The sequence below is a fragment of the Micropterus salmoides genome, unplaced genomic scaffold (genome assembly GCF_014851395.1).
Source record: "Micropterus salmoides isolate LMB-PRFRI ecotype aquatic unplaced genomic scaffold, ASM1485139v1 Ms_hic_scaffold_2, whole genome shotgun sequence".
NCBI lineage: Eukaryota > Metazoa > Chordata > Actinopteri > Centrarchiformes > Centrarchidae > Micropterus > Micropterus salmoides.
Genome location: NW_024041150.1, coordinates 4,505,409 through 4,531,274, shown reverse-complemented (window position 1 = coordinate 4,531,274; position 25,866 = coordinate 4,505,409). Strand labels below are relative to the sequence as shown.

The following is a 25,866-nucleotide window of genomic DNA, read 5'->3' as shown; positions in this document are numbered from 1 at the left end:
CAGTGAGTTCAAACGCTCCACTCCTTTTTGTACATATTATAAGAAAATCATGACATTGATTCTTGTCCAAAGTTAAAATTTCCTCTAAGATCCGTCTGCAACACCTGAGCATATCACTCCATCTGGATAAATCCAAGCGTCTTATTTTTAAATAAGTCTCCAAATTTACAAAGAGAGCCTGTTTCTGTATCGAACAGAAACCCTGTGTCTTTGAAAAAGCTTCAGATGTGCAGGAGGTCGATGACAAATACTAGCCTGTTCTCTTGTCTGACAGCTGATCTGTGGAGAGTTAAATTAGCAGTAGCTTCCTGATGAACTGAACCGTGTTAGCTGAATTGGTAACTTGTCTTTTGTGTTTCATTGCTTTGGGCTTCCACTCTACTTGTCCCGTGACCATGGAAGTAAGAGCAGGTATAATGAAACTGCATTGGTGGGAATGAGCAATTTCTGATTTTAGAAAGGACTGATAAGAAAAATGTATGTTTCTTTTGTAGAGGAGTGAATCAGAACGTTTGACCTATTTAACCCTCAAAAACGTAGATAACACCACAAAAACATTGTTAAAAAAAAAGTTTGTGTGTTTTAGAACAGGGAAGTCAGATCTACCCAACGGGGAAGCTGTTTTTATTATTAATTTCATTTTAATAAGTAGATTGTGGGCAGCACGGTGGAATAGTGGATAGCACTGTTGCCTCACAGCAAGACGTTCCAGGGTTCAAACCCCGGTTGTCCTGGCCTTTGTTTGCATGTTCTCCGCGTGACTACGTGGATTCTCTCCAGGTGCTCCGGCTTCCTCCCACCGTCCAAAGTCAAGCGGCCTGATTGGTGACCCTAAATTGTCCTTAGGTGTGAGTGTGACTGGTTGTTTGTCTATGTGTGGCCCTGCGATGGACTGGCGACCTGTCCAGGGTGTATCCTTCCAGCCCCCCGCAACCCTGTACGCAGGATAAGCGGTTGACGATGGATGGATGGAGATGGTTGCTGTTAGAGATCTCTGTTCAGAGGAAAACAACATACGTGTGAGTGCGGCAGAAACCATATTAGTAGGGCAGGGCACTGTGTCTTCAACGGATTTTATGTTAAAAAGCACAGCGTCTTTTGTAGTAAGAAAGTAAATAAAAAACATTTTTTAGCATATATCGCAGATAAAAATCACAAAGTGCCTCATAATTAAGTGAGATACAATACATAAAAACGTAAAAATACATAAAAAATATCATTCAGATGGTCATAAAACCGTCAACTCGTCTGACTAAAAGCCTGTTTGAGTCTTTAATTGCTTTTTAAAAGAATCACCAGAATTTAGGTGTCCCTGCATGAAATGATCGATCTCCTCTGGTCTTAAAAGAAGTGTGAGGAACCACAAACAGCCTCTAACCTGATGACCAATAAGAATGAGGTTGTATCAAGTCACAAGTGTAAAGAGAGCTTGTCCTCCTTGTTCACATCATATGTTATGCCGATGACACCCAGCTCTACATCTCCACCAAATCCATCACTGCTGCCACTTACTCCACCCACACAATCTGCCTCTCAGAAACAAAAGCATGGATGCAAATAAACTTTCTCAAACTCAACAACGATCAAATCCTGCCAAAACTTTCTTCCTACGCATCGATGCTTCTACTGTTTAAGAATCCACAAACATCCGCAACCTCGGCGTAATCTTTAATCACAAGCCTCTCCTTCAAACACCACATCAATGATGTAACAAAATCTGCACACTTCCATCTCAAAAACTTTGCCAGTCTTCGTCCCTCCTTTCTCTTCTCAGCTGCTGAAACACCCACGCATTCATCACCTCACGACTGGACTTCTGCAACATCACACCCACCAGATCCCTCAAAATTACTTCTAAACATCCAAAACTCAGCAGCCCGTCTACTCACTCACTCCAGCACCAGAGACCACATCACTCCAGTCCTCCACAGGCTCCTTATCCAACACAGAACCCAGTTTAAAATCCTCCTCGTCCACTACAAAGCTCTCAACCTCGTCATACTCCCAACCTCTGATCCACAGACGCCAACCTCTTTTCCCCTCTCACCCTCCCCAAGTACCAAACCTGGGGGGACACGACCTTCTTCATTGCCGCCCCCTCCCTCTGGAACTTCTCCCTCATCACCTCGCATTGCAAATTTCAAAACCCATCTGTTTAAAGCTGCTTGTTGTCTTTTTGTTTCTGTCCAGTTTTAATGCTGTTTTGCTTTCATAGTCTTTTAATAGTTATCTTTAATTGTTATCAGAATCAGAAATATTGATCCCAGAGGGGAAATTCCTGCGTTACAGTTGCACACATTGCACATCAAGGCAAGGAAATAATGATAGAAAGAAGGTAGATAATGAAATACATAAATATAAGGTAAAAAAAATATAAAGACAAATATAAAGGAGCATAGATATGTACAATATTTACATTATTAAAGAAATAAGTAAGGGCGAATAAATAACAGCAGAATTGCAGCATAGTATTGTACATTAATTGTTAATTAATTAATTAATTATCATGTTTTTTATGCTGATCTTGTTTTGTCTTTTTTTTACCTTTAAAGTGCATTTGCGGACCTCATAAAGCACTAAATAAATCAAATGTATTATTATTATTAGTATTAGTATTACTAGAATTACTGTCCCTGCAAGGCTCTAAAAGTAAGGACCAGCGTCAGAATACAGAAATATTTGCAGCTGCAGGTTATCTCTCTATCAGCAACATATCCTGTGGTTGCCTCTTCACATAAACTTTATAAACGCATTTTTTAACAAGAGACACCATCAAGACCAGCCAGCTTCCCACGGAAATACAAATAAAAGAGTTAACTCTCTCACTAATCACCCCATCTATCTGAAAGGGCCGACAATAGCAAGACTCAGTCAGAGCAATAATCTGTTCCTGACAAGGCAAGAGAGAAAACAAACGGGTCCGTGCAGTCAGTGTGTGGGCTCGGCTGGCACAAAGACAACACAATGCAACGCAGTTTTATCCGGATACCAGCCATATAAGCTGACCGAGATCCTCTCACCTCACCGGAGAATCCATTTATGGAGAAAGTGTCACCGGAATTCCGAAAGATGGAGCTTTGTGCCCCGTTTTATAGACGAGTCTGAGATCAGCATGAAGCTGATGTTTCTGATAAATGTTAAAATAAAATCCCCCAAATTCAGATCCAGTTTTTTTTTTTACTTGTATTGTCGTTCAACGCCAACATCCTAATTTTTAATTGTTTCCACGTTCCTACACTGTGAGTTTCACCAGCCCTATTTCTGGAGTTCCCTCTTTAAAAAAACCCCCAAGTCCATATTTGGTGAATGACGTAACGGGACACCCAGAGATCCCCTTTATAACCATACTGCACCGTGCAGGAGGTGAGAGGCGGAACAGAGAAAATGCGGGGAAATATTTATAATGTTTGAGAGTCGGTGAGGCAGAAAACTGGAGACAGTGACTTGGATATTAGTTTAAATCGGCAGATCTCCACTTCAAAAGACAGAATGGCTGCTAAAGTAGTTGATGCCGTGTCCCTTAGCAGTATTGTAGATAGTATTCCTAAAGATGTGTACAGGGCAGAGGGGATTGTTTTTAAAGAGGAGGCGGTAGGGGAGGAAGAGCATGAAGGGAAACCCGATGAGAGTGAAAGCGGTAAGATTTTGTCATTTGTAGGTAAATATAGAGGTTTGAGTGAAAGTGCAACATTCTGACTTTGGTTGCTCCAGAAATGTTCTAATGAGGTGATGAAGTCAATCAATCGTCGTTAAGTGCTGCCATAAGATGAAAAGGTTAATATGATCCTTTGTTTTCATTCTAACCGAGTGTACATCTCCTTGTTTTCAGGTGACCTTCTGTTCGAGGAGAGAATCGCACCTGGGCTGCTTCTCCACGGCGACTTGGCGCAGTACGTAGCAACATTACGCACGCAGCCTGTGGCGTTTAGCGGCAAGTTCTCGGTGGACTCCAGAAGCGCAAGAGGACCGTGGACACCGGGGGACGTTATCAACGTGGTCAGCGCTGACATCGCCACCCCGGGACCGGTCACGTTGCCTGGATCGCAGTCAGAATCACCCGAGATTTACGCAGGAGGAGGAGACGCAGCGGAGGCGGGGGACGGCACCATGGCGCACGGTCATCCGGACCTCGGTCACATGTACGCGCCCCCTCACCCTCACTCCCAGCCTCACCCTTCCTATTCCTGCAGCGGGGACATGTACCAAGACCAGTCGGCAGGGGGCTACCTGGCGACGTCCACCTGTGCCGTGTCCTACCACCCGTCTCCGTCCTACAACTCTGTGCCCAAACCGACAGTAGACGGCGCCGCGCTGCTGTCCATCATGCCTGAGTACGGAGGCTTCTACCAGCAGAGCTGCCAGAGAGATATCCAGACGTCTTTCCCCGAGAGGAAATCCCTCCCGTACCCGCTAGACTCCCTCAGGGTGCCCCCGCCTCTCACCCCTCTCAACACCATCAGAAACTTTACGCTCGGCGCGCCCTCGCCAGGCGTCGAGGGTCCAATGGCCGCCGCTTTCCCGAGCCACCAGAACCTCCCTCTCAGGCCGATCTTGAGACCCAGGAAGTACCCGAACCGTCCGAGCAAGACGCCCGTCCACCAGAGACCGTATCCGTGCCCGGCGGAGAGCTGCGACCGCCGGTTCTCCAGGTCGGACGAGCTGAGCCGTCACCTGCGCATCCACACCGGCCACAAACCCTTCCAGTGCCGCATCTGCATGAGGAACTTCAGCCGCAGCGACCACCTCACCACCCACATCCGCACGCACACCGGAGAGAAACCCTTCTCCTGCGACCAGTGCGGGAGAAAGTTCGCCCGGAGTGACGAGAGGAGGAGGCACATGAAGATTCACCTCCGCCAGAAGGAGAAAAAGTCCTCTGCGTCCTAATCCTCACCGCGCACGGCCCGATGCTGCTGAATGTAAACTTTTTGAACATCAACTGGATCCGCTCCTGCCTCAGTCTGCCTGCCAACAGAGCCCAAAAGGAAGAATCTCTATGGAAACCATATCAGGGAGAACCAGAGTTCCCAATCATATGTTCATATGGTCATTATTTATCACATGAACATCATTCCTCTCTCATCAGTCACTGTCCAGATTATTAACTCACATGTATGTCCACACATTTGAGTATTAAATTACATGAAATGTAAAGGGAGTTTGGCTTAAAATACTGTAAAGCTGGTGTCAGTGTGCTCTTTAAAACACAATAGGTTTCAGAATGTGCACCTCAATGTACCCAGCAGCTACAGCTTGCTTCAGTGATCAGTGGCAAGGCCTTGTGTTTACTGTCTATGCTTCATATTCTCAGGGATTCAATTACAAAGTCAGGCTGCTAATACCAAAATCCTGCAAGTCAGCTGAGTCTGAGTGATGCAGGAGGATTTACTGCTGCTACACTGCCTCCAGCTGCACAAAACCTGTTGATCAGAGGGGATTTCTGGACCCTTATTTAAACTTTTTGCACCATTTTCCCCCTCAAACACACAGCAGCCTATTCGCAAAATCAAAATCAGTCTAGTTTCACTTGAAAACTACAGTAACGACACAAGAATAGCTCTTATATGCTTTGGTTTTGTAGTGGGAAAACTATAAGTTAGGATCTAATTTAAATAGTAGCTACATCATCTATGTTCAACACCATTAAAACATCAACTCATGTTAAAGTTAAATTAGGCTTTGCAGGGTTTACATGACACAGTTAATATTTTGTATTGTTGTGATGGCAGATTAAATACCACTAATGATGCTTTTCTATCTAAATGACAGTTTTTAACCTGCAACACTTTTGAAAAGTTGATGTAAAAATAAAAACAGACGTCAAACAGTAATTACATTCGCTAATATTTAATCTGTTGGGGTAGTCAAAGGAGTTTGATGTCAAAGTGATGTCACAGCATCGCTTGGGTGTGCTGTGACATCAAAATCAGGGCGGGGCTAAGGTGGAAACTGGAAATTTTATTGGGATGCAGCAAAATGAAGCTTTTTTAACCTATTTTTTTGTATGGTATTAGAAATGTTGAAACGTGTCTGTCAATATGTTTCTTTTATGCACCTGATGAAGAGCTGATGTTGGTCGCAGCACAGCTTGAGACTGTAGCCTGATGATCTGTCTCCTGGTCTGGTTTGATGTTATCTTTGGCTGCTTTCAGGTGTGTGTGCACAGACCAGCATTCCTACCTGATGAGTGTGAGAGAAAGAGTCACTGGACAAATAAAGGTTCTGTTTTTGTGTTTTGTAATTTTTATGCAACCAAGTCGAGCACTAAAGCTTTTTTTGTCGATACAAATAAATGTTGACTTGTTGTGGCTGCCTGCTGCTGCTCTTTATTTTGACTTATATTAAATTGCTTACAAAACAATCTCACCTCAGCGTCTATTTAGTGATTCTTCTGGCGCTTTTGATCATATCACATGATCTTCCTCAGCGGATGGTGTTTGTCCAGCTGTTATTTCTTCTCCATGTTTGAAAGTGGCATATTATCAAAGCTCCAGAACAGCTACTAAATGGACCATGAGGTTGAGATTTTGTTGAACTGCATGTCCGAAATCCATTTTAGATGTATTTAAAATAGTCAACAAACTTTGGGCCTCCTTGTTCCAGCGAGGGGAAAATCTTAAAGCCACAAGATATTTTAGATAAAAGCGTGCTTCCAACGTTTTGCGTCATCATTTTGTCTCTTTCCTGTTTCAACGTGACGATGCCTGAAGCAGCTCTATAGTGTAAGAACTTAAGGTCGGTAGGTTTGTTGTCAGAATATAACAGGCTATAGAGGGAAATTAAGTTTTGTAACTCCCTTCTGCTACATAGCAGATTAATTAATTAATACGAATCAATTATGAAAAATGGTAAACAGAAATAAACTATCATCACTGGAGCAGTGCTGAGGATGAATTAGAGTTTAAGAGTCTGATAGACTGGGGGGAAAAGCTGCTCTGCAGGCTGGTGGTGCGGCAGCAGAAACTTCTCTTCCCAGAAGGCAGCAGGGTGAACAGGCTGTGGTTGGGTGGGTACCTTTGGGCTCTGCGTAGGCACCTCACCTCACCGATATCACTGATGCTCGGGAGATGGGTACCAATGATCTTCTGAGCAGTTTGAATCACCCGCTGCAGAGCCCTCCGTTCCTGAGCCGAGCACATCCCATGTCAGTAAAGTTTCCAGTCAGGATGCTTTCTATTGCTCCTCTGTAAAAACTGACAAGAACTTGGGAATTTGGCCTTTTTAAGCTTCCTCAAGAAATACTGGTATTTCTGAGCTTTGTTCACCTGCTCCGCCTCAGCTCCACTGATGCAGACAGGAGTGTGTGTCTTTATCTCTTTCTTCCTGAAATCAAAGATCAGCTCCTTGGTTTTGCTGACGTTGAGCAGTAGGTTGTTCTCTGAGCACCACTCTGCAAGATTATCAATTTCGTCGTTGTTTGAAATCTGGCAGGTGATGGTGGTGTCGTCCGCAAACTTCACAATAGAGTTCTCTTCATGTCGGGGGATGCAGTCGTGGGTGTACAGCGTGAACAGGAGGGGGCTGACCACACAGCCCTGGGGAGGTGAGTCCGCCAATCTGAACTGACTGGGGTCTGTTTGTGAGGAAGTCCAGTATCCAGTTGCAGAGTGTTTAAACCCAGAGTCCTGAGTTTGCTGATCAGCTTCATGAGGAGATTTACGTTGAATGCTGAGCTGAAATCTACAAACAGCATTCTGATGTAGGTGTTATTTTTCCCAAGGTGTGTGAGGGCTGAGTGGAGATATCATCCTCTGTGGATCTGTTGGTTCTGAAAGCAAACTGGTGAGGGTCCAGGCTGGCTGGGATGTTGTTCTTTATGTGCTGAAGAACCAGTTTCTCAAAGCACTTCATCCGAATGGGGTTGAGAGCCACAGGGCAGCAGTCGTTCAGACCAGACACTGCAGACTTTTTAGGTACAGGAACGATGGTGGCTGTCTTGAAGCAGGAGGGAACCCTCTCCTGAGACAGTGAGATGTTGAAAATGTCAGTAATAACATCAACTAGCTGATTGGCACAGGTTTTTAGTACACAGCCAGGGATGTTATCAGGCCCAGCAGCTTTACTCATATTCACTCTCAGCATACTGACAGTGGCCGGTCCTCTGGAGGTGGAGCAGACTTTCCATCTGACTCCTTGTTGAGGAGATCAAAGCGAGCATAAAAGGGTGTTGAGCTCATCAGGTACTGTGGCCTCACACATGATGGGGGAGCTCCTGCTTTTGTAGCCGGTGATGTTCTTGATGGCCTGCCACATATCTTTGGTGTTGAGGTCTCTCTCCAGTCTCTGCTGATGTCTCCGCTTTGCCTCCTTGATGCCAGCTTTCAGTTTCCGGGGAATGATTTTATCGTTTTAGTGATCAACACATTAAAGGGTCTCTGGGGAGCTATGGAGTTTTAGCCCTTTCTCATTTGTCAGTTTGTGCCTTCTCGCCTCCTCTCTTCAAGTCTTAGTCCCTCCCTCCCGAGACACGAGGAATCGAGGAATCGGGGCAGCAGGCATTTGATGAAATGAGGCATTCTTGCTTTGAAGCAGTAATTTTAAAGCAATGTGAATTAAAAATGACGTCTGGCACAGCAGCATCATCCGTGCATTGTGTTGTTAAAGCCTACCGCTGTATTTTATGACCTCTGTCAGACGAGCTTAACACTGTTCATGACAACTAATATATTTACTTTTAATTAAACACACACACATGCATACAGCACAGACAGGACTGTACTTTTGTAATGATGTGCAAACTACACAATGGGCATTTGATTTCCATATGACAACATGAAATACAGAAATTAGTGCTGAATGAAGAGAATGTTCTTCTTGATATAATAATTTGACACCAGCAGCTATTTGCACTTGTAAACCAGTCAGGATTATAGCAGATGAATCGGGTGTCGCCTACCTGCAGTGATAAAAAACATCAGTCATATCGAGGTGAATGAATACAGAGTCCTGCTGCCGCCGTGGGTTGTATACCCCCCTTTTATTCGTCACAGGTGATGAAAAGACTTCCACAAAGGACACACCTGTGCATCCTCGCTCGTAGCTCCTCCGATAAGCCCTCTCTTTCCTCAAGATGCATTTTAGGAAGTGAGACCTCCTTCAAGATGGCACGCTGAGATTCATTTCCAGGTCACAGGCAGGAGGACGAAGGAGACTAAGGCCCAATCCCAATTTCCACCCTAAACCCTGAACCCTCACAGACTTAGTTGACATCACCTGGTAAGTGCTTAAGTGTGAGAGGATGAAAAGGGCCTGAAATGATATAATAGGACAGAACCGCACTTTGTAATATATCACGATACCTTGACTATGTTGACACTGAATATAATATAACAACCTGTTTTCACTCCCAAGTCATCACATTTGGAATTTAAAAGTAGGTTTGGCATATTTATCAGAAAATCTATAGTAAGGAGGTGGTTGGAGTGAACGGATGGGCCAGAAACCGGACTTTCAACCATTCAAAATTGAATGTCACTTAAGTTATGTAAGATGCGTAAATTACAGAAGTAACTAGGGCTGTCCCCGACTAAGGATTTATATAGTCGAATCAGAATCGTCAAGTCCTGCCTGTAGTCGAATCATGTGTGTTTTTGTGTGCGGCGATTGCGAGCAGGGGGTGGGGGGGTGTTACACACGGTAGCTCCGCTTTAATCTTGAGAAGCTGCAGAGCTGCAGTCTCTAGTCATTCAACTTACACTTTAAATTTCCAGCTAAACTGAGGCTTTTTGAGGACCCTTTTCTCTCTCTCTCTCTCGCCTGCTACTCACCGGTCTTGTGCGTTTTGCGAGGAACCGCGTCTATTTCAAGTAGCTATTTGAAATTGATAAAATATTACCGTGAGGTGCGAACAACTCGGCACAACACCAGTGAAGCTGGAGCTCCGTCTCTTCCACATGCACACTGATGACCCGGGGTTAGGGTTACAATTTGGATTTATTGACGCACTTTAAAAACATTTATTGAAAGTTTTATTCTTTTTACATGTTTATTTACAGCATTAAACATTGAAATGTATATTGTAACAGGCTGTATATTAACTTATTGGGGGAAAACTGGTGGTTCTATGTAAAATCAGACGTTGAGCACCCCCATATCGCCAAAACGGCCTGATCCTTGTTTCACTGCGAAGCTTCGACTATGAGATTGACAGTCAAATCAGGCTCCGCCCATTGAAGCATCGAATCTTCGACTATTCGGGGTCAGCCCTAAAAGTAACCATACTTAGGTGACGCAAGTAACGTAGTTATTTTAACCAAAACTATGATGTTTTCCTAAACCTAACCAAGCACTTTTGGTGACTAAATCTAATGTTCACAGTGTTGTAAGTGCTTTTATATTGAAAATATTTGCATTTTTATTATTGCTAACTTGACCGCAGAGCCAGAAATGCTTAGGGGTACTCAGGGCGTTAAGAGGTGACGCCAAGGGGTCTTGACCAAGTGTCCATATGTGATATGTGTTGAATGTAAACATGTATCTCCACTGGGCCCCTTTAATGTTTTGAATTTGACTCCTTAATGAACATTTTGATGTTAAGCTAATGAAACTCAACACATCCTGCAGATGTTTCGCAGTCAGAGCCCTCTGAGAGGTTAAGGGACGTTGCCTTCTATGCCCTCTTTTAATGTGGGACAGATGTTGAGTTTGCACTACAGGAAACATCATGGCCAGGCCCCGAGAGTTTACATGACCTCAGGCTGGAACATGGTTTCCCACCAGTACTTTAGGCATAAAGGCGTCAGTATGCTTGAGTTACAACATTACAACTGGATTCATTTGAAATCACATCTGTTTAAAAAATTGACCAGCGACCATCATGTCTTCTTTCAACATGAACCATATGTGATGGGTGCATTTTGGATTTAATAACATAATAGTCGGCTTTGCAAGATGAAAGTGAAGTATAGTGTGAATAAACCATCAGGCGGGGGATCACAGTGATGCTCTAACTGGTCATTCTCTCTAACAGCCAGCAGGGGGCGACTCCACTTTCTTCTCAGAGCTTTGACCCTTTCACAAGAGTTTTCACCTTATTTAGGCCGTCGCCATGTTGATTTTGTGCAACCAGGAATCGGACGTGACGAGGTGCATCTGTAATTCACTTTAACTGCGATATTAGCTGGGATGCTATTTTTGCCCAGCGACAAACAGGCTTAAAACAAAGGACATACCGGAAAAGATGGTTAAATCTGGTTAAATGTACACAGAGCAGCAGATATGAGTCGCCTCTATCCTGATTGACAGGTCACCATGGTAGCGACTTGTCAATCACCTTGTAGCCCCGCCCTGAAGCCTCCCTTGCTTCCTGGTCTCTGTTCCTCTAAATGGGACCATAATTTACTAAATGAACATCATGCTGTGTTGAAGAAGACTTGAAACTAGCGACTGAGACCAGAAACTCATCAGGAATAAATCAGCTGAGAAGTAGAAACATTTTCTCATAGACTTCTATACAATCACACTTCTTTCTGCAGCCGCTGGAGTCGCCCCCTGCTGGCTGCTGGAGAGGACGCAGGTTTACGGCTCTTCAGCGCTGGCTTCACTTCTCAGACCCCGCGGTTCCTGCTTGGTCTCATCCAAACAAAATCAAGATGGTGACGGCCAAAGTGGAGTAAGAGCCTGAAACAAGTGTTTTTAGCTGTTCCACACTCAAAGGCGATCACGATACAAGGTTCACAAGAACGAGACAAGAAGATCCTTTAACAAAGATATCCTCAATACTTAGCTACATGAGCGGGAGGTCTGGTGGGACGTCCCCGGGGAAATTTAGATCATTAAACACTTAAATTTCCTGCATTCTGGTGAAAGTTTCTGCACCAATTTATGGTGTAAATGTTTTTATTTATGTAAAAGGAAACACAAAATTCTGGTGGCTGGTGACATTTCAAAAATATATAAATAAAACAGAATATAATGCTCTCAGTCGTTCTGTTTCTCCTGTAGATCCACTTTACTTATGTAATATCGTCCCTGCACATATGTAGGCATGATGACTTCCCTCCTCTTTTGTCATGTTCAAAGGTTAGAGAACGGAAAACTTGGCCGAAAAGAAACTGCGTCAGGAAGTTGTTAAAGTTACTGATTGGTGCGGCATGTTTTTGGGTCATTTTATAATCAGCAGCTTGTATTTTTTTTTTAGCTTAAGTTACTTTTTTAGGACAATGCACATTTGTTTCTTCTATATTTTAATTGCGTTGCACGTTTTTTAATGTTCAAATAAACCTTTTTAAAGGCATTTTCATTTGTTATTTAAGTGCAGAACTTCAAAAAAGTGGTGGGGAACATGTCCCCAGCGTCCCCAGTGTAAATGACACCTATGACCTTGAGAGAGAAGTTTAAACCCTGCTCACTTTCTCACCTCTGCACACCTGGGCAAGTCGCTGCCTAAAGTGGGCGTGAATGTCAGATTGTCTTGTTTCAGAAAATCCTAAGAGCACTACCCATAAACCTCCTCTTTGCATAGTTCTGCAGAGATGTTTACATGTATCTTTGCAGAATCATATGAATGATTTTAATACCTGAATTTCTCTGACAAGTGCAGGAATCCTTTAAGCCTCAACAGCTGCTGTGTGGAAGATAACTTAACGCACTTTTACTTTTAGGCTTCCCGACAAAGATGCCAATCTTACAGAGCTTTTTTCATCAGCGTGCTAAAGGAGCCCTGGAAGAATAACGTTTTATCAAAGGTTTAGGTCGGCAACTTGATCCAGTAGATTTTACCGTGCCAACATGTTTCAGAAAAGGAACAAGACGCTTCTCCAAAACACGTTAAAAACACAATAAAATGTAGGGTAGTGTGGGGTTGTATCATTCAGAAGGCTACGCTTTGGGTAACATATTATAAAATAAAATAAATACCTACAGTTGACAAATTAATTTGTATTTAATCAAATGTAATTTTATGGGAAAAGGTCTTTCCCCAAACATGCTAATCTAGCATTTTACTACTTTAACCAAAAACTATAAAAATCTTTCACTCTAAACAATTACATAACTTATCTTACATATACATATATATAATTAACACAATAAAGAAAATTACAGCTTATTTTAAACAACAAAAAATTAGATCAACTTGGGTCAGAATGGCTTTTATCAAATAACTTTAACATTTTTAGTTCAGCGAGACGAACTAAGAAGAAATGTTGAGAAATTAAAATTGTGACATTGTGTTTTTTGTTAGAATTACCGTATTTATCATTTCCTGAACTTATTATTTTTGTTCAGATCGTCACACGTTGACAGACACAAAACAAGACATGTTTAGGCAAAATAAACAGCACGTTTTATATGAACTGACAGGCAGAAGACATCAATACAGTTACTGTTCATTTAACTTCGGCTGCAGTTGGAGAATCAGATTCTGGACTGAGGCCTGATTTCAAGAGCCAATCAGAAGACCTGTAGAGTTTCACTCCCAGTGATGCAACACGCAGCACTTCGGCTTTATTCACCGTTCACAAACTTGACATTTTGAAGTTTCTTTTCCTAATTAGGACGCAGTTTGACATAAAAGTTATCTGAAATGCGTCATTTCACATTTCAAAACGCTCCGATTCTCCAAAATCTTTAGTGCTTTAGTTTCAGGCCACCAAATGTTTCAGCATAATCTATTTAGATTTATAACAGAATATTATATGATTCATTCAGCAGGTTGTTTAGCTTCAGTCTTTGCAATTTAAACTCTATAAACCTTTACGTTCACCTTTCACGTCTCATTAGTTGCATTTCTGACACAGTGATAATCAACATTTGTGCCGAGACGAAGCCTAAATTTAACTCACATCCTTCAATACAATCTCCTGAAAATAAATCAGTCAGCGGTAAAAATCACAAACAGCCCTGAGGATCAGTCACAACGCGAGAAAACAAAATACCTGCAGTTTCAGATGCCTCAAAAGAGACCTGAAGTTCTTATTCATCTGACCGCAACGAGACGTCACAAAGCCTGAAGCAGGAAGGCGATTAAAAAACAACAACAACACATGGACACAGTCCCTCAGGGTCCTCGGGGAAACGTCCAGAGAGACAACTCGGCTCTTTAATGCTGCATTCAAGGCTCAGTTGGAAGTCGGGAATTCACAACCTTCATTATGTAAATTTCAATTCAGTGCTATGGCGTTGAAAAATGCATGCAACTGTTATGTATGGTTAGCGTTTCAGCAGCAGCAGCAGCAGCAGCAGCAGCAGCAAGTGCTTGCTTTATATTGAAGTTCATGCAATACTGAAAGCTGAAATTTAGGTTGTGAAGATTTTGAAAATCTTCCCCAAAGTTTCCCTTTTGGAGTCGAAACCTGAGGCGCCGACTTTAACCCAGCCTTCCTGAGTTTTCTTGAACGCAGCATCAGCACCCTGCACACCATCAATTTGTCATTTCTTGGGCATCCCCCCATCTGAAATACCTCACAGGCCCTTATTTTTAGCGCACATCAATTCTGTGACTCCAATTTTGGCCTTTCAGCTGATGGGTGATAATATGCACCTGAATTGTTTTCCAAATGACGCCGCCTTTAATTAAAACTAAAATGCTGCAGATAAACCCAGAAGAAGTGCATGTGAAGGGGGGAGGGAGGCCTTTTTAGGAGACACACAAGGCTCTTTCCCTGGTTACAGCGGTCAATCGTCAACATTAACGTCTGAGGTTTAGTTGCTTCTCGACTCAACAGGCTCAAACGTCTCCTCCGAGTTCACAAAGTGGACGTGGATACATTTGATATTTGGTGTCACCAAAATATTGAAATCCAGAAGAGCATTTAAAGCAAGATGACGAGTGAAAGAGAGTAAAAATGACTTTTCTGTCCTTAATAATCCAGATACAGGAAGTGGTCATGTTACAAGCAGGATGTTGTTTGGTGGCCTGGGGGTCAAAAGGAAACTGGAGTCTTCATATTTCATTTTAAAACAATACAATGAGGTCAAATAATATTTTTTTTGTGCTGTTCCCCAGGTGGGTCACCTGTTCTGCAAAAGCTATCTAACTGTGTGTCTAAGTCTGCAAAGGCTTCAGGTTTGGATTAATGATTTAGAGAGTGACCCTTCATTTAGAACCATGTTTGTCCAATCAAGTCCAACAGGCCTCCGGCCTTGTGCCTCTACAGGGTGCACAAAAAGCCAGACCAGCCCGAGAAAAAGGGGAGACATTCAACAGGTCGGTCTGATCAGAGGCAGACCTCCGGGCCCGGGTACGGCTCCCCTCCGCACCAGAACTCCTGAGGCTGTGAGATCTCCATGAGCCAGACCTCCTCCTCCTTCTTCTTCTCTGTGTTTTTAACCTCCGCTTCTGTCAGGACCTTGTAATAGTGACAGTCCCTGCCGTCGTCCGGGTCGTACGGCGGGGCCAGGATGTCCATGAACGCCGTCGGGCCGTCCACGGCGTCGATCTGGTGCAGGTTGTCCCGGTCAGGGGTGAGGACGCACGGGCCGCTCTCCTCCGTGTACTCCCCGGTGGAGCGGAGCACGGAGCGCCGCAGAGCGTCCACCTGAGCCGGGGGGAGCTGGGGGTTCACCTGCGGGCTCCCGGCCAGCCTGTCGAAGCAGCTGATCCTGACCTTGCCGTACATGACTTTGAGCATGCCGTGCATCCCCGGGTGGTCGTGCAGCGGGATGGACGCGCCGCTTTTCAGCAGAAACACCCCCATGCTGAAGTGGTCCGTCTCGCAGATGTGCATGTAGGTGACCGGGGGCGCGCCGTGGTGGTACGGAGGGGGCGCACCGGGCGAGCCGTCGTCGGCTCTCCGCGGGACCAGCTTCAGGTCCGCGGCTCGCACTTCCGTCATCAGGCTCTTCAGCTTACTCTGGTTCTCCAGGAAAGACTTACCGGGCTCCTCGCCGGCCCGGGGCGGGCTCCTGAAGGTGACGAGGGCCTGCCGAGCTATTCTCTGCACGATGGAGGTCATGTTGCTGTCACGGGGCATCATACCGAAGCCAGGAACGCGCTGCCCGGTCTCCCCTGGTCCGTGTTAGCGGTAGCAACTTTAGCCAGCAAAGATCGTCTGTTGGCGAGATGACTCACTCCGCAACTATTCTCCTTCGTGTTCCAGCCCTTCTACTCTTCATTTTACATTTTCAATCATGCATACAGAGTAACTAGGCCTATACAATGGCACGGACATTAACACAATTCACTATCAGTGTTGGGAAGGTTACTTTGGAAATGCAATAGGTTAATTTAACCTTATTTAACCTTCCCAATCTTTAACCCATGGGCAGCTGGCTCAACCCCTCTTTACAAAACATAGCCTTGTGTAAATGTCTTTGCACATGTAATTCTCATGTAAATATTTTGCATATCACTGCACTGCGCTCTCCTCCTGTAATATGTCTGCACAACACAAATACGAAGTGATGCACGTGTAAATATCAGACAAATAGTTTTTTCTCTACACATAGTTCTATTATTCTTTTATAACTTGCATCTGTTTGTTTCATATTTATATATTTTTGCACTTCAAGCGTATGTTTGTTTGTCTACATTATCACCAAAGCAAATTCCTCATATATGTAAAATACTATTTGGCAATAAAGCTCTTTCTGATTCTGATTTTCACTTAAATTGTAAAAGTAGTTTTACTATTTCATTTACTTAATCAAGGTTATGTAACTTATAACATTTACTTTTTTATTGCTTTTCTAAATTTCCAATCAACATTTTCAACCGTTAACCATTTACAAAAGACAGCTTGAGAGGCAGTTTAACTAGCAGACTGGCAGCGCTGCAAATTTAAACATGAGAACCAATCAAAAGCATCAGAACAGCATCAAACTTTACTAAGCGGCTGTGGCTGGACATGGCCAAGGAAGACAGTGTGCACATCAAAACTATGCAAAGCAACAAAAGGAATATTATTCAACATATAATCACACATTTTCCCAGTAACTGTAATGGATTACAGTTACATTTATTATTATTACAATTATATCACGTAACTAAATTTCATGTAAATGGTTACTCCCCAACACTGTTCACTTCACACATGAAAGAAGTGAAAACACAACCCAAATCCCACATATAAATCATTTTTTATCCAAGACCACAAAGAAAATATGTCCTGTGTGTTATCCCTGGCACACAAGTGTAGTATATAAATCTTATTTGTTATTTGTCAAATAAACTAAAGTCAGAATCAGAAAGCCCTTTATTGCCAAGTAGTTCTTTACACGTACAAGGAATTTGCTTTGGTGATAGACATAGACAAAAACAGTTGACATAAATAGATGTTAAAATATATAAAATGGAACAAATAAATGCAAGTTATAAATAGAACTATGTGTAAAAGGAAAAAAAAACAGTGTGGCAGTTATTTACATGTGTATTACTTCGGATTTGTGTTGTCCAAACATATTACTGGGGGAAAGGATTTGTATTTAGCCTAAATATATAAATATAAAAAAACCCAAAATATATAAAAGAATAATAAGGACTTTGTGTAATGTGGCAGTTTGTGCAGTGATATGCAAAATATATGTTGAGGCTATTAGTTTTTGCACTTGACCAAATAAACAACATGGTCATGCGAGATCGTCATGACTTTAAAAATACATGTGCAAATTAAAAACATATCAAAATATTAAACTTTTTTTTTTTTTCTCCTTTCAACAAAATGAGGCTACCAGACAGAGTGCCGCTTTTATAATGACGCTGCAGTAGCCTGAAATGATGGCGGAGTGAGACTCTCTCCTGTTTCCTACTCTTTGATTCGCACCAGGTTCATTGGCCACTTTAATCTGTCTGGTTTCTGCTCCTTAGCGTGTTCATACATTCGGTTTTTCTTTGCTTATGAACACGTGAGGCTTCCTACGTAGAAAACAACACAATAAATATCCGATAAAATGCATTTGTTGGAGTGATTTTCACACATATTTGGACTTTGGTCAGTCTGTCTAAACGACTTCAGCACCCCATTTTTGAATAACTATTAAACACGTCCGCACTAGGCAGCGCTCTACCGTTGACACCTAGTGCATTGTGGGACATGTAGTCAACCGGCCGTCTGTACTGCGCTCACTGACGCAAAATAAAGTTTCAGTAAAACAATAAATCAAAGCTGATTTTCTTGTCAGATTTCTTCATAATACAAATGATTGTCTTCTTGTGAATGAATGGATTCATTTAATATCCAACCAACTGCACGAGACAAAGCACTACAATACCCAACATGCAGTAGAAAATGTAACTTTTAATGATCTTTGCCTGAAGTCATTCATTACTCATTACTCATACAGTCAACATATGTAATGTCTCAACTGGGGAAAACCCAGCAGCAGCAGACGTGAAACCTTTTAGTTCCCAGCAGCTATGTGGTGTATGGTTTTAATGTTTTATTTGAAATTCATCTGTCTTAAAAATATTGTTATTAAAACTCACAATCCCTGATCTGGAAGTAAACAAAAAGGTCTGCCCCACACTTTAAATCACTTTTGATAGCTCCCATATTGACTGAGTACTTTAAGTACTTTAGGAAAAGATCATGGTTTGAGTTAAAATGACTGAAAATCATTGAAATAGCTAAAAGTAATACATAAACAGTTCTAGTAAACGTAATGAATAAACAGTTGAAATTGTTAGCTAAAAGTAATGAAATAGCTGAAAGAAACATATTGAAATAGTTAAAAGTAGCATAACAGTAGTTAGCTAAAAGAAGGCTATTGGTTGAAATTGTTGGCTAAGATAATGGATTTAATTGAAATAGCTAAAAGTAATGGATTTAAAGTTGAAATAGTTAACTAAAAGTAACAAAATAGTTAGCTAAAAGTAATGAATGTAGTTGAAATACTTAGCTAAAAGTAATACATAAACAGTTATAGTAGTTAGTTAGTTAGTTAGTAGTTAGTATTGGATAAGCCTATTGGATATATATCCTATACATATATATATGTATAGGATATATATATATATATATATATATATATATATATACAGGCTATATTGGAAGCCTGGCAGGTTTCCAACTGTACAGAGCGGACAGCGACACAGAACTCTCCGGCAAAACAAAAGGTGGATGTGTCTGCTTTTATATTAACAATGGCTGGTGTACCGACGTTACAGTGATTCAGCAGCACTGTTCTCCTGCTCTGGAATTTCTTATCATTAACTGTAAAACGTTAACGTACAGGTTTAACAGGGAGGTGCGAGAAGCTAAACGACTGTACACAGAGAGACTAAAAAACCAGTTCTCTGCAAATGACGCCAATTCTGTCTGGAAGGGGTTCAGACAGATCACAAACTATAAACCCAAAGTCCCCCACTCTATAAACGATTCTCGCCTGGCAAATGAGCTGAACCAGTTCTACTGCCGCTTTGAGAGTCAATCGGACACCGTCCCCCGTGACTCCTCCGCTCAGCTTCAGCCCCAGTCCACCACTTCTTCCCCTCCCTCCTCAGAGCTGGCCAGCTCCACCTCCTCCCCTCCTCTCTCCATCACAGAGAAGGAAGTCAACGGTCTTTTCAGGAGGCAGAAACCCCGCAAAGCAGCTGGGCCGGACTCTGTCTCCCCATCCACCCTGAAGCACTGTGCTGATCAGCTGTCTCCGGTGTTCACAGACATTTTTAACACCTCACTGGAGTCATGCCATGTGCCAGCCTGCTTCAAAGCCTCCACCATCATCCCTGTCCCCAAGAAACCAAGGACCACTGGACTAAACGTCGCCCTGACCTCTGCGGTTATGAAGTCCTTTGAACGCCTTGTGTTGTCCCACCTAAAATCCATCACAGACCCACTCCTGGACCCCCTGCAGTTCGCCTACAGAGCCAACAGGTCTGTAGATGATGTAGTAAACATGGCCCTTCACTACATCCTCCAGCACCTGGACTCCCCAGGAACCTACGCCAGGATCCTGTTTGTAGACTTCAGCTCTGCTTTTAACACCATCATACCGGCCCTGCTGCAGGACAAGCTCTCTCAGCTGAACGTGCCTGACTCCACCTGCAGGTGGATCACTGACTTCCTGACGGACAGGAAGCAGCATGTGAAGCTGGGAAAACATGTCTCTGACTCCAGGACCATCAGCACCGGTTCCCCTCAAGTCTGCGTTCTTTCCCCCCTGCTCTTCTCCCTGTACACCAACAGCTGCACCTCCAGTCACCAGTCTGTCAAGCTCCTGAAGTTTGCGGACGACACCACCCTCATTGGGCTCATCTCTGGTGGGGATGAGTCCGCCTACAGGGGGGAGATCGACCATCTGGTGACCTGGTGCAGCCAGAACAGTCTGGATCTCTTCTCTTCTGGACCTGTACGCCTCGAGGACACTGAGGCGAGCAGGAAAGATTGCAGCTGACTCCTCCCACCCCGGACACAAACTGTTTCAGACTCTCCCCTCTGGCAGGAGGCTGCGGTCCATCAGGACCAAAACCTCTCGGCACAAAAACAGCTTCTTCCCGTCTGCAGCCTCATTAACAAGGCCCGGGTCCCCCACTGACACTCCCCTCTTGCAAATGATACAAATGTCGCCTGCACATGTAAATACTGTTTCATCTCGTGTCGGGAACAGACCTGGCACATCGCACGTTGTATATTTTTATGTTGTCAGTTTATATATTTATATGTACATAATATTCTCTTCCGTTGTGTTACTTCTGCACGGCACAGACACAGAATAATGCACATTTATATATCTGCAACGTTGTTCTTCCACTCCATATTTATATATTTCTACATTTATTTATGTTGACTGTATGTTTGTCTACGTGCACCACATTGTCGCCACAGCAAATTCCTCGTATGTGTAAAACACCGCTTGGCAATAAAGCTCCTTCTGATTCTGATAAACGGTTGAAATAGCTAAAGTAACAGCTAAAATAGCTAAACGTAATAAAAAGTTAAACTATGCTAGGCCTATTGGAAACATTTCAAATAGTTACCAAAAGTAATTTAAAAAAGTTGAAATAGTTAGCTATAATTAGCTAAAATGAATGGATACACAGTTGAAATAGCTCACTGTGACGGATAAACAGTTGACGTAGTTCTTTACTTCCAGTTTAAAATCAATTCAAATGGACACATTTTGATGACAGGAGATGTTCATGAAGGGTTACTTGTTCATCTAACAGTGTAGTGGGAGTATATAAATACAGTTAGAAAGGTTGATAATTGCTGCGCTAGGTAGCAAATAGGAAGCAGCCTAATCTCTGGCACAGCCTTAGTCTTGTTCTTCCTTATTTAAAAATGTGGAAAGGCCTTAAATACTACAGTAGCCTACAGATGAGCCTGAGTGGCCAATTTTATGGGAAAGATGTGCCAGAACCATGAAAAAGCACAACCTCGATGGTGATAACAGAAAGTGAAGCTCTCTGATCGGATGTTTATTACAGCAATACAAGAGTTTTGTGTGATTTTGTGTTGAAATGCTCTGACAGACAGTCACCTGACAGAGCATATTATGAAACAGGACTGCAGGCACACTGGACACTTAAAATAATCCCACGCAGAAGAAGTGAACGTCATCTTTATCCATTTTGGAACGAAACGCCTTAGCTGTTTGGGTCAAAAGATCCAGTGGCTGCTTTTCCATCTCAGTGATCCAGCTGAAAGGTCAGTAAAATAAAATAGCAAAGCAATAAAAAAACAGTATGATTTTTGTGTCCTCGTGGGTAAGAAACACACTTTAGTCCCCACAAGATCAACAATGACTCATGTATGTGAGCGTGACTCACTTGTTGGGGCATCCGTGTTTGGCATTTCTTTCAAAAGACGTAGGCAGCTCATTTGGACGTTTCTCCACTGGGAAACACCCACCCACACAGACACACTCATAAAGAGAGAGCGATCACAGCCCACTTTATGGAAATTCAACCTGATAAAGAGACCTGTATGGTGGAATTTGTCAGGCTATGAAAATCTGTATTTGTGTTTATTACTGCAATCAAAGCAGAGGGAGAAACAGGAAGCAGTGGGAGGGTGAGATCCTGTTCGGACCAGGGGTTTTGTTTCTAGAGCCAAGTGATCAGAATTAGCTTTTTTCTTCTCTCGACTGATTTTTCCACAAAAGAGATTATTTTTGTAAATCCCCTCAGGTAAAAATGTCAAATCCCTGTTATCCTCCATGCTGATTAACAAAAGGAAGATATTCTGTGTTTGTGAGGTTTGCTGATCTGTAAAGAATAATTTCTGTATTTTTTAACCTGGGCCCTATTTTCACATATTTTTGTGTTAAATAAATGATATAATAAAATAAATAAATGATTAGTAGTAGAGATGTTTTAATAAGAGACACGCCACTTAAAGGATGAATACAATTCTATGGGGAAATCCTGTAATGCCAAAGATGTCGGTTGTATGCACATATCCCGCCCCACAGTTGAGGTTTGCGACAGTTTCAAATGTTGTGGTGGCAGCGAGGAGCAGGTGTGTGAGGCAAGGCAAGGCAAGTTTATTTGTATAGCACATATCAACAACAAGGTAATCCAAAGTGCTTTACATAAAACATAAAAGCAACAGGAAAATATAAAAAGTTTTAAAAGTTAAATGGAAAATAAAAACAGGCAGGCCTCCCACCTTTGCTTATTTTACTCCTTTGATTCCCCATCTCCCACTCTATCCCCCCTTTAGTTACTTAGGGACTCTAACCCTAAGGGGACTTGAACCCTTCTTTAGATACAGTCGTCACTGTAAATCCAGATTGTCCACGCTACAAACTCTGGTAAAGACAGGAGCCCTGTAAAGACACCGTTACAGTAGTCGAGACGACTGAAGATAAATGCAAGTTTTTCCAGGTCTTGCTGAGACATAAGTTCTTTAATTCTTGATATATTCTTCAGGTGACAGTAGGCTGACTTTGGAATTGTCTTAATGTGGCTGCTTAAATTCAGGTCTGAGTCCATGACTACACCAGGATTTCTGGCTTGTTTAGTGTTTTTTAACATTACAGATTGAATCTGAGCGCTGACTTTTAATTGTTCTTCCTTTGCTCCAAAAACAATAACTTTAGTTTTATCTTTGTTCAACTGAAGTTGAAATTCTGGCACATCCAATTGTTGACCTGTTTAATACAGTTACTCAGCGCCTGTATGGGATCATAGTCCCCTGGTGAAATGGTTATGTAAATCTGTGTGTCATCTGCATAATTATGGTAACATATTTTGTTGTTTTTCACAATCCGAGCAAGTGGAAGCATGTAAATGTTAAAGAAAAGAGGTCCCAGAATGGAGCCTTGGGGAACTCCACGTCATTTTTGTCAGCTCAGATGTGTAATGACCTATAGACACAAAGTAGTCCCTGTCCTTTAAGTAGGTAGATTCAAACCAGTTTAGTACTGTGCCAGAAAGTCCAACCCAGTTTGTCTGTCTAGTAATATGTTGTGGTCGACCGTGTCGAATGCAGCACTGAGATCCAATAATACTAAGACTGAAATTCTGCCACTGTCAGTGTTTAAATGGATGTCATTGAAGACCTTAACAAGAGCCGTCTCAGTGCTGTGGTGTGGTCGAAAACCTGACTGGAAGACATCAAAACAGTTATTTAGTGCCAAGAAAGCACTAAGCTGTTGAAAAACAGCCTTTTCAATGATTTTACTTAAAAATGGGAGATTTGATATGGGCCTATAATTGCTCATTAGTGAACTGTCTAGATTGCTCTTTTTTAAGAGTGGCTTAATGACTGCAGTTTTCAGGGCCTGTGGGAAAAAACCTGAGAGGAGAGACATGTTGACAATTTGTAGTAAATCTGAGGCCAGCATTTAGACACATTTTTGAAAAAACCTGTTGGCAGAATATCAAGGCAGCATGAGGAGGATTTCAGATGTTGTATTATGTCCTCCAGGTTTTTATGGTTAATAGAATCAAATTGTCTCATGCTATATGAATTGTTTTTAAGTGGACACAGGGACAAGACATATCCTGTTACTGACATGGAGGCACTGATTGCTTGTCTAATTGTTTGAAATCTGTCTGTGAAGAAGGAGGCAAATTTATTGCAGGCCCTGGTGGATAGAAGTTCAGAGGCTACAGACACAGGAGGGTTGGTTAGCCTGTCGACAGTAGCAAACAGGACACGTGCATTATTAGTGTTTTTGGTGATGATGTCAGAGAAGAAGGACCGCCTTGCATTTCTCAGCTCTAAATTCTAAATGCGAAGTCTCTCTTTATAGATGTCATAATGAACCTGGAGATTTGTTTTCCGCCACCTGCGTTCAGCTTTTCGACGCTCTCTTTTTTGAGTTCTAACCAGCGTGGCATTTCTCCACGGAGATCTTCTCTTACCAGAGACCACCTTCACCTTGGCTGGTGCAATGGCATCAATAACATTTGTAATTTTAGAACTGAAATTATCTACAAGCTGAGACCCGTAAGAGGGCCGGTGTTGAGGAGAAAGCCTCAATAAATTTTTCACTAGTGTTTTCAGTGATATGCCGTTTTGTGATCACCTCTGTTTTAACATTTGTGCGCATGCAGATAGCACTCTCAAAGAAAACACAGGAATGATCAGAGAGAGCAACATCAGTCACCACAACCTTGGAAATGTCCAGACCCTTGGAGATGACCAAGTCCAAAGTGTGCCCCTTATTGTGCGTGAGCTCCGTCACATGTTGGGTCCATAATTATCAAGAACACATAGTTCTTTAGTCCCTCTTTCCTGGGGGTTGTCAACATGGATGTTAAAATCACCAACAATAACCACACAGTCAAAGTCAATACAGATTATAGACAGCAGCTCACCAAAGTCATCAAAAAAAGTTTGCACAGTATTTAGGGGGCCTGTAGATATTTAGACAAACAGCTCAAAAAGAGGAATTCAGCTGAAGAGCCACATATTCAAAAGAAGCACGATTTCCATAACACAAACAAAACAAAACGGCAACCCCACCTCCTCTCTTATGCACTCTAGCTTCACTCATAAAACTCGATAAGGACAGCCGCACTGTTATCTTGGTCCAACCAAGCTTCAGTTAAAAACATGAAGTTAAGATTATGAGTGATTATAAAATCATTGATAAAAAATGTTTTTGCTGCCAAAGACCTGACTATTGACTATATGATAAAGCTAAATGTAGTTTGATATCTGCCCCACTTTTTGCAACAGGTTGTGGCTGACGAGGAACTGACACTAAATTTGAGTGCTTCCTGTTTCTCAACACATTCACCATTCTTTTTCTGTTACCTATCAAGACGGGAATTGAGAAGGCTATCAGCACACTGGCTTCTCCTGGGAAGAGTCATGAGGGCCATGTTCCTTGTAACCTGGAACCAGCACATATCAGACAGAGCTTGCTGTATTTTGTACACAAATAACTGCAGAGGGAGATTCTGACTTAGAACCAGTGGTGGAGGTGGACGGTGAGGGGGGTTTAGGGTAGAGAAAATGGGAGTAGGGCGAGGGAAGGGGCGGTGAGTAAGTTTGGTCCCAGCACTAACCAGCTTTTTCATGTGGTCAGTGAACTCGAACAGTGGGGAGGAGGGAGAAAGGGTGTGTGGAGATAAGGGTGACCTAGATGGGGATTGAGGGGGTAAAGATGTTGAATCCTCACTGTTGGTTTTCAGTGAGGGAGGTGGAGACTCTTCCTATTGGCTCTGATGTCTCCCGTGATCAGAGCTCTCTTCCAGCGGGGGTTGGGGTGGCTCTCCTTCAAGGTTTCTGGTGTGTTGTGTTATGTCTTCTTCTTGTTTAGATTCCTCTGACGCAGAAAGTAAAACAGGTTGGAGCTGAACAATTTTACTCCTGACTTGTTAAGGCGAAGTCTATCTGCCTTAAAAAGATGTCTGCGGTCCCACAGAAAGTAAAAGTTTTCGATGAAATGCACTGAATGGACAGTACATGCCGTTGAGAGCCACGTGTTCAATGCCGTCAGTCTGCTGAATCTCTCAGCTCCTCTTTGGATTGGGGGTATAGGGCCACTGATAAACACCTCAGCATTCAAAGAGCTGACCGTGTTCAA

The 25,866-nt window shown here is 42.7% G+C and overlaps 2 protein-coding genes across 2 annotated transcripts; one reads left to right on the top strand and one right to left on the bottom strand.

Moving 5' to 3' along the window:
* Positions 1–3,283: 3,283 nt before the first annotated feature.
* LOC119912147 (early growth response protein 2b-like) lies at positions 3,284–6,366 on the top strand. The gene is made up of 2 exons (XM_038731177.1): positions 3,284–3,637; positions 3,830–6,366. Exons 1-2 carry the CDS (start codon positions 3,490–3,492, stop codon positions 4,885–4,887), a joined length of 1,206 nt encoding a protein of 401 aa, XP_038587105.1. The 5' UTR covers positions 3,284–3,489; the 3' UTR covers positions 4,888–6,366.
* A 6,663-nt stretch (positions 6,367–13,029) lies between these two features.
* adob (2-aminoethanethiol (cysteamine) dioxygenase b) lies at positions 13,030–16,006 on the bottom strand. The gene has a single exon (XM_038731178.1). It carries the CDS (start codon positions 15,915–15,917, stop codon positions 15,159–15,161), a length of 759 nt encoding a protein of 252 aa, XP_038587106.1. The 5' UTR covers positions 15,918–16,006; the 3' UTR covers positions 13,030–15,158.
* Positions 16,007–25,866: the final 9,860 nt, after the last annotated feature.

Bases quoted from the DNA above. Each gene is read 5' to 3' on its own strand.
- LOC119912147 (XM_038731177.1), top strand. From the start codon at position 3,490: ATGGCTGCTAAAGTAGTTGATGCCGTGTCCCTTAGCAGTATTGTAGAT. The intron at 3,638-3,829 runs GTAAGATTTTGT...CCTTGTTTTCAG, and splicing joins ACCCGATGAGAGTGAAAGCG to GTGACCTTCTGTTCGAGGAG.
- adob (XM_038731178.1), bottom strand. From the start codon at position 15,917: ATGATGCCCCGTGACAGCAACATGACCTCCATCGTGCAGAGAATAGCT.